At 38.4% G+C, this 8777-nt stretch overlaps 2 protein-coding genes across 3 annotated transcripts; one reads left to right on the forward strand and one right to left on the reverse strand.

The window, feature by feature from the left end:
* The first annotated feature begins 924 nt into the window (after positions 1-924).
* Positions 925-4068, forward strand: zdhhc22 (zinc finger DHHC-type palmitoyltransferase 22). Its single transcript, XM_063909656.1, has 3 exons — positions 925-1008; positions 1844-2401; positions 2896-4068. Exons 2-3 carry the CDS (start codon positions 1846-1848, stop codon positions 3171-3173), a joined length of 834 nt encoding a protein of 277 aa, XP_063765726.1. The 5' UTR covers positions 925-1008; positions 1844-1845; the 3' UTR covers positions 3174-4068.
* A 95-nt stretch (positions 4069-4163) lies between these two features.
* Positions 4164-8412, reverse strand: cipca (CLOCK-interacting pacemaker a). Of its 2 annotated transcripts, none has more exons than XM_063909654.1 (4): positions 8246-8412; positions 7236-7347; positions 6680-6849; positions 4164-6478 (listed from the first exon to the last, which is right to left on the reverse strand). In XM_063909654.1, the coding sequence occupies exons 1-4, from the start codon at positions 8279-8281 to the stop codon at positions 5690-5692; spliced, it is 1107 nt and encodes a 368-aa protein (XP_063765724.1). In that variant the 5' UTR covers positions 8282-8412; the 3' UTR covers positions 4164-5689. The 2 variants fall into 2 exon arrangements, with proteins under 2 accessions (XP_063765724.1, XP_063765725.1); XM_063909655.1 differs by having other exon boundaries at positions 8212-8359.
* Between the last annotated feature and the right edge of the window lie 365 nt (positions 8413-8777).

Below are 8777 nucleotides of genomic sequence, written 5' to 3' on the forward strand. Positions count from 1 at the left end.
CACCTGCCTCTAAGGATGCTAAGGGAGCGTCATGTAATGCTATTACTGCGATATCGTGATTGAGGCCAATTCCAATTTTAGGATTTACCAACCGATTATTATATAATGATCTGTTATATTATGAACTATTTCTTTGCTAGTGATTAAAGGATTATTATGTATTTTACTGAAAGATGCCAGAAGACTGATTAAGGCGATGAGACAAAAAAGGTAAGGCAAGTGTGGATTTGTTCAGGTTGCTGAGTAAAATTAAAATAAACTAAATGTATAATGCTCATCAGACAGCACTCATATTTGAAGGTAAAATGATTGAGGATGCATTGCCACCTACTGGAAACATGTCTTTTGTGCATTGTCCTAAACTTAGCCCAGGAAGACTAAACCACGGTAGTTTTTTTTAACTGGTAGCTTATCTTAGATTAAATTAGCCAAGCATAAGAAGAAACACTTAATACAGCATGATGCAACATAATATTGAAATACATAACAATAATATGTATCTTTTTCTACAATTAATTATATTTATTTGGAATTATTTTACGAATTTGGCACACTTTTCCCTATTATGAGGTATTTTTAAAATGTCTATTATACTTGATTAAAATACCTGAATATCTTCTTCACACTGTCAAAAATAAAAGTCAAATTTGAAAACATGATGTCTACACATGTCCATGAGTGGTTAATATATAGACTAGGTGAAGAGTTTTGTCAAATGCTTTCACAGAAAAAGGGAAATGTTGTTTCTTAAATGACTTATAATATTAAAATTGGGTCTGATTGAATTATCCAGCCAGTTATAAGGCAGGAAAAGTAGACCAGGTAAAACACAGATGCATCCACACCAACAGGTGGCGCTAAAAAAAAGAAGCAGACATTTCAATAATGAAAGAAGGACGTCGATGTGGCTCAACAACACCTTCAGTGCGTTTGAATGAACGTGCGGAGCTGTGAGCCGAGGCTCCGCGGTGCTGAAAGGACAGCTCCTCCGCTCCCTCACATCTGCAGGTAGGAAGCCTGGACACCATCATAGCCTTAACTGCGTCGATATGGGAAATAAAAGATTGAAAACATCATTTCTGAAGAAAACAACAAACACGGAGCAAAGGAAACTGCGATAGTCCTTCATTGTTGCTGCTGTGTATGCTTATCTAGGGCATCCATCGGCCTAATTAGTGTTTTCAAAGCATGAAGAGTCATGTTTAGGTTTACTGTGTGGGAGCTCACTCCTTCCTTCTTTTCTTTGTTTTTGTTTTCTGTGATTCTGTTAGTCCTGTAGGTTAGGAGATCACAGAGAAAAGACTGAGATATTCTTGGTATTCTCAATGGCCCCTTAGATGTCCCTAATGTCCCTAGACCCTACTTTGCAGAGAAATTAGTTTTTTTCTTTCTCAGCAGCACACTGACATTGTCCTTATTAAAGGAGGAGCCAGATCACACCGTTTTTTAAATGATCTAGGATGTGCTACTTTCAACAATATGCTTCAAGTAAAGTGTCATCGGTTATTTTTGTATTTCCAATCAAATTTAGTAATCTGTGAAAGCCATGATAAGAACATAAGATTAGTTTTGTTTTACTATATTATAAAATAAGCCAATTGACATTTTTAAATGATTTGCACTTGGAAAAGTATAAAGGAATATATATTTTAGATTTTATTTCTTATAGTTGTCAGGGTCAATAGCCTTCAATTGTGAATTAGTCTACAGTATAGAGCAGGTTTTTTCCTTTTACCTAAACAAGACAGAAAACATTGTATTACTGCAACATAATCGCCCCACAGAGCTTCTAGCAGTTGACTTTTTGATAACTGTCTGCTTCTCTGTCTTTACTCTCTCACAGATATGTTCACCAGGATGTTGAAACTGAGGCTCCTTAATGCTGTAGCACCTGCCTACTTCTTCATGGCTACAGCAGTCACCTTCATTTTGCACTTCTGCTTCTTCATCCCAACAATCTTCCCAAACACCGACACATCCCTGACGGGGTCTACAACTCTTCACACAGTTGTTTTCCTTTTCTTGATGTTCAACGCACTGGGAAATTACATAATGACTATTACATTTCCTGCGGAAAGCGCCAATGAGACTGTGGTTCCTGTGTGTTCCGCACATTGCTCGGACAAAGTCGACGCACACTACCTCCTCAACGGTCGCCACTTCTGTAAACTGTGTAAGAAGGTTATCCTCAAGAGGGATCACCACTGCTTTTTCACTGGGAACTGCATTGGCAACAAAAACATGCGCTACTTCATCATGTTCTGCATCTACACGTCATGCGCTTGTTTGTACTCGTTGGTTCTTGGTGTGGCCTTTCTAACAGTGGAGTACTCCATCTCCTTTGAGAACCCGCTGACCTTCCTTACTCTCCTCCCCCTCTCTACTGGTTACTTCTTCACAGGTGAGTTGTTTAATATATGCAATTACAGCTAATACTTCAAGATTCAGGTTGACTACCTGAAAACAATGGTGTTTCTAGACCATTTTGAATGGGGGCAACCAAACAAATAACTGTTAGTTACATCCACCATTATAGGGTTGGTTCTCCAAAAGACTAACGGTTGACAATAACAAGTAGAAAGACACTCTAAGTCATATCTCTGCTAAGCCTCTCTCACAATGTTAAGAAAAAAATATATATATTTGTGAAGGTGCCGTGTTATTTGGATTCCCTTGAAAATGTATTGGATTCTTCCTTGGCCCATGCTACGTCCTTCCACAAAGTGAATCAGAAAAAAGGAATTAGGATCGTGGTTTTTCTGTAATCCTGCTGAAAAACAAACAAACTAAACACATAGTCATTTAATGTTAATGTACAGTTTATTTATCACTGTTCATGAATATTAAGAACATTGCCTGACAATGACATATTCTCTACCTAAATCTCCCCCATAGGAACAGTCTCAGGATTGCAGTTGTTTCTGGTGCTGATGCTCTATGTGTGGCTGGGCATCGGACTGGTCTGTGCAGGCTTCTGTTGCCAGCAGGTGCTGCTGGTGGCCCGGGGGCAGACCTGGTGTCAGATGCAGAGGGGGCAGCTGGTGGAGAACCGCAGCCCCTGGAGAAGCAACCTTAAGGATGTGTTTGGTACCCGCTGGATCCTTGGCCTTATCCTGCCTGTGCAGACTGTGGAGACTTGCGCTGAAGACACAGATCAATATAAGCAAGACTGAGTGAAAACCGAACGTCATATCAAAAGCTCCTAATAGGTCACAAGCCGCACAATTTGCAGAAATTCTTTTTTGGGATCCATGTGGTGATTGATTTTGAATATAAATGGATACTTATGACCTTTAAAGTAGTTTGTGAAATAGTAAGCTGTTAGCACACATTCCTTTAAGGACAGGAGCCATATATTGATGTGAAACATTTGAGTTAGTGCATAGTGTAAGTGTATACTTTAGGTAGCTTTTGACAAGGCAATATTAAGACTAATAAGTTGGTCACTACTTCCAGTAGTTTTAGATGGCTTTGCATAGGTGCATGCATTTACATCTTCCCATTTGGATATCATGCTATTGATTTCAATGCCATGCGCCACGCGGTGCTCTGAGATTACCAATCAAGTGTGTTGTTTTTCCACACTTCCTTGTAGATTAGGATGCTACGATGTGCCATTCAGGAAATTTACAGTAGTTTTCACAACAATCATTTTCTTTGACGTTAAGGGCTAGCAGACAAGGAAACTACAGTATGTGAGTAAAGCATAAACTGCCGGGCTTGCCACCATTGTGCTGAAAATAAACCCTCACTTGTTGAGCCCGATTTTTACTCAGATGAATGTGACTCAGAAAGTACAGTGATGTACTCCTTCTTCAGAATGAGTAGGGCAAATGTGAAGATGACTACCATATTATTATCCAGGGTATTATTCACAATGTGCCATATAGGCTTACAGATGACCCCAAAGATGAGGTATTCACTACACTGCTTATGATAGGGCCCTCTGTATAAAACTATTAAGGACTTTCAACTGTTATGTTGCTACTACAGCTTGTGACATATTCCACATCCTGTCAAAGGAGATTCGGAATACAATAAATATACTTTTTAGAGCTATTTTGTATATTACTGTGATACCAATAAAAGTATTCAGATCACATGGAGCAGCTGTTGTTTCTTTGTAAAAACTACAAATTCAGAGTGAACACATTGACTAAGAGTAAATGGTCTTTCAACAGTTTTTTATCAGAGTTTTAGGACAGCCATTATTGTGACATTTGTGACAGAAAAGAAAAAGAACACTCTTCCCATTACACTATTATTTCTTAGACTTACAACTGTACATGTGAAGAAAAACATTGATATAGTAGCACGTTACTAAAATAAACAATACAATAATAAACCTTGATTTAATGTTTAAAATGGTACAATCGAACACTCAAGTTGTCTTCATGCAATTCTTTATACATCAAATCTTAGTGCATCACCTTTCCAGGGTTTGATTCATTGTTTTAGAGAAGAGTATGAATTCTTTGGATACCTATAAGTATTCTATAAGCTTAAGTATTTTATAAGCTTACACCCTAACCTCCTCAAGCAAGGATATAAAGTGCAAACATGATTACATTCAAAAAGGCACAGGAATCCGGATAAACATTTATATTAACATCGCTTCATCAGAAGCAGACAGAATAATCTTTTAGGAATAAGTGCATCTAAAAAGTTGTCAGTAATCTTATAATTAAAGTGCAAGAGTCAGTAATATGAAACCATGTTGTTTCAATTATATGCAAGCTTAAGCAGCAGGAATGAAAATGGCAGCAACATATGCAAAGTAAAGCAAGGATATATTGCTACTGCACTTCACCTGCTAGTTTTAGTTTTTGCAAATTCCTACTTAGTTCTTAAAAGACATATTTCAAAAAATGGAATTGCTTAACAATTGAAGTAGAAATCTTGAGTTAAAATGCTAATGTGCTTGTTTTTTTTAAAGTATACACACAGACAATAGTATTGATCAGAAACCTTTCTACAAATAAATATTATAACACCAAGTAACAAAAATGTTATGGTTTTTCCAGCGCCCTGAACTCTCACTACGAGCTATCCAGCTGTTTGAGAATACAAGCTGATGGTATGTACACTTTCTTACAAAAGGAGGCCTCTGCTTTTTCACTTCAATTTAAAAAACAAAAGAAGTTGACTTGGAAAAATGGACCATCATTCTTCATTGAAGATCTCATTAAAAGGAAATTGAAATACAGGCCACATGTATCCACACAGGGTTTAAAATGATGCTAATATTTTCTCTACAGAAATCACATTCAGGGCAAGTATTATGGTTTGACCCCATGTTCTCTTACATGTGATCTATACATGCATTTTAGGCATTTAAGAGTTAAAACATATAAAAGCCATAGCCATATAGCAAGTTATACTTGCTATATTTGAAAGAAATGTCATTATAGGCAAGGGTATGAAATGCAGGCATGCTTCTCAACTCGGTTTACCTTTGTATTTATTTGTGCTTCAGCTCCAAATCAGATCAGTAGTTCTAAATGTTAAGATGACTGTTCTGTTTGGACAAACACATTAGGTATTGTTTATTGATTTTTGTTTAATTTAAATGGTATACTGCAGTGACAGTATATTACCCAAAGACAGCTTTCATCTTAAATATTTGACTTCAGGTTTTCACTTTGTGACCCCCTAATAGAGAGCTGCTGTTCATGTTCTGCGATATGTATTACGCCAGGACTCCCTGAGCTTTATCCCCACTTTGCTCCTCGTCTGTGAGCTGCACAGAGAGCAGCAGTTTAGTCCAGAGCTGCGGGTCCCTGCTGCCAAGAGTCTCCAGCAGGAGAGCCGTCTGCGCCTGAAGCTGCTGCAGCTGGCATTGGGTGCGCTTATTCTCCTTCATCAGCTGCTTTGTGCGCAGGGTGATCCCCAGCAAGCCAGATTTGTTGAGAATGTTGTAGGTATTGCTGAAACGCTTCAGTTTGTTACTGTCCAATGACAGTGCGTCTTCCTGGTCCACATCGATTCTGTTACTGTCAGTATCGGTCCTGAATTCATCTGTGTAGGGGAGCAGGGAGCCGGTCCCTGTCAGCAGGGATAGAGACTCTTGACCCTCGGCTGGCTTTGATTGGTCGTTTGCTGCTTCAAAGTGTGAGATGGGTTTGATTGTAGTCATCGGTGCTGGCTGTGGGATGGGAGAACTGTGGAGCTTGTTGCAATGGTGTTGCCTCCTCTGCCGCTTCTCATATCCGGATGTTGAACTTACCCTCACCTTGGAGGATCCTAATCTACTGGTGTGCACTGCCACTGGGTGGGGGGCAATTCTTGGATATGACTTCAGAATGGGCAGGTAGCTTTTTGCTTTTTCAATATTTTCAGAGCCAGTGTTTGAGGAGCTGTTGCTGCTGCTGTTACCATTTGGTACCATGGGTTGGAGAAGAACCACCTGTGACTGAGGCATCGCTTCCAAGGCAGAAGGAAAGCCCCACTGATTTTCTGCTAGAGCCATTGGAGATGACTAGATAAAAAAAAAACTTTAAATATCATGCTATGAGCTATAGTATAATACCAATAATACAGTACTGATTATATACAAGGAGCACATATTTAATGAACAAAAATTCAAAAAAATGCAATTTAACCATTTTCCATTTAAATAACAGTCAAATTACACGCATTGCACTCACAAAACAAGACATATGTTGCTACTGTTATTTACCTGGTTTAAGACAAAGTTACTCATGATGATTAGTGGAGACAATCCAGCATAGGAGCCTCCCATCACAGCCACCTGCGGACCTGTCGCGTCCTGGTTGACAATCGTCCCATGCCTTCTTGCTTCTTTGGAGTCAGTCAGATCAACTGTGCTGAGGTACTCGGAGCTGGCATCTGAAAAGGAGGAGACTAGCATATTAGTCTGTTCATTTATTGTGCAATACACCTGGGGCCAAAAATTAGTACTATGAAAACATTGGCAGATGTAGATAAGCCGTTCTTGATCGCCTGGAAAAAAATACCACAAAGATGAGAATGAGGGCTTAACCAAATCCAAGTTAGCCTTAATGGTGCAAAGAATAAAAGGATTTTCAACATGACCTAAATCCCTACATTTTCGTAGGGTTGACCTTGTTAATTACAAGGTCTTAATTAATCTAAATCATGGAAATGCTAATTACACAAATATAGTTTTAAAAATATACTATACTAACAGCACTACCCTGTCAAAAACAGACATTTGGACAAGCTTGGTGTATTATTAGCGATTGTTTTCAAACCTGAGAAGCCTGAATCTCTCTCCAGGTCAGACTTGGATGCTCCAAGGTGTGTTGCCCTGGTGAATGATGGTGTCTTGTGTCTGTCGGGTCTACTAAAACTGCTCATGCTGGTCTTTTATGGAAAGGTAGAGAGTTAGAAAGTTACTGACAAGATCGGAGTTCAGGTAATAAAGACAAGACTAAAGTTTGGTTAACAACAAGTACGGAACCCGACCGAGGCTTAAAATTGAAGGGACACACTCATCTTAAAATATAAAACTGGTTGTGTATTATTCCACTCCATTACTTTTTAATAATACAATAAATGTCTTAATGGCAAGGAATAATTCCAACTCTGTTTTGGAGGACATTTCACTGGATGAATTATTCATTATGTGCTGCTTACATTAAATATCTAAAAATAACTTGAGTTGAGTCAGTGTGCAACATCAGTTTCAGGTAGACCAATTGCAAGGCAATACAATAGCCCTTCTGTAAATACTAAGTGTGTGTTCTGTTGTGTTAAACATCAAAGTATTAAAATGTAAAATATTGTAGACAACATTTACAGAGAAAAGCTAAAGCAAACGCCTGCAAATAGGTATGTGTTTACATTAAACAGGTAAAAATACTTAATACTTGTCAACCACATACAGACAGTTTCCAGAGTTACTCTCCTTTTCAACATTTCATGAAATTGCTCATACTAAGTTAACGGAGACGTCAATGCTGACAGTAAATAGTTTAAACTGGTCTGAACGGCATGTTTATAACTTGCAGCAACTGGGTTGGTTCTTGTTGTTTACACAGGGAAATATTTACTTTACATGTACGATGTAGCTACTAGTAGTAAGTTAACAACACTGTTTCTAATGGAACATATGCATTGTGAGTTTAGTTAGCTCGGTAACGCTAGCTACCATAGCTGCAGCTTAGCAACCTGCGCATCACGACACTGTCAATTAGTTATTTTGAGAAAAGCATTCTTTTTTCAAACCTTCCCAATACGCCCTTTGCTTGACGAGCGATACCTGTTTACAGACGTGTCCACGATTAGCTATAATCATTTATAGTACTCGACTCTGTTCTCTGCTTCTTCTACTTCTTCTTTGTGGCTTGACGTTAGCTGGCATCTTCAGTGTTGCATTACCGCCATCTTCTGGACTCAAGTCTCGTTTCGTTAGGAAGTTGATCAGAGACGTTGACCAGAGAAGTAAAAGTAAATATGAAACATGTAATGCCTTGTCCACATCCACCAACGGCTACTCTTGTTCAATTATTTAACTGTCACAGAGTGTGATGCTATACCAAAACTGCTCCACACAATGGTCTCCTGCTAAATACTGTAGCCTACTACACCAAAAACTTTAGAGAAATATGTTTTTTAAATAATATTTTATTGTGAAAAGTATTTAATAACTTCATGGTTATACAGTGTACTACTACCATACACACATCCAGTGTATCCTCGTGGTTATAATACAAAAGGATAGTTTCTGCGTTTCATTACGATCTCCACACTGTGAACCTTTTTGCTAAAAAAAAATTCAAAAACGTCACAAT

This window comes from Eleginops maclovinus, chromosome 19 (assembly GCF_036324505.1).
Source record: "Eleginops maclovinus isolate JMC-PN-2008 ecotype Puerto Natales chromosome 19, JC_Emac_rtc_rv5, whole genome shotgun sequence".
NCBI lineage: Eukaryota > Metazoa > Chordata > Actinopteri > Perciformes > Eleginopidae > Eleginops > Eleginops maclovinus.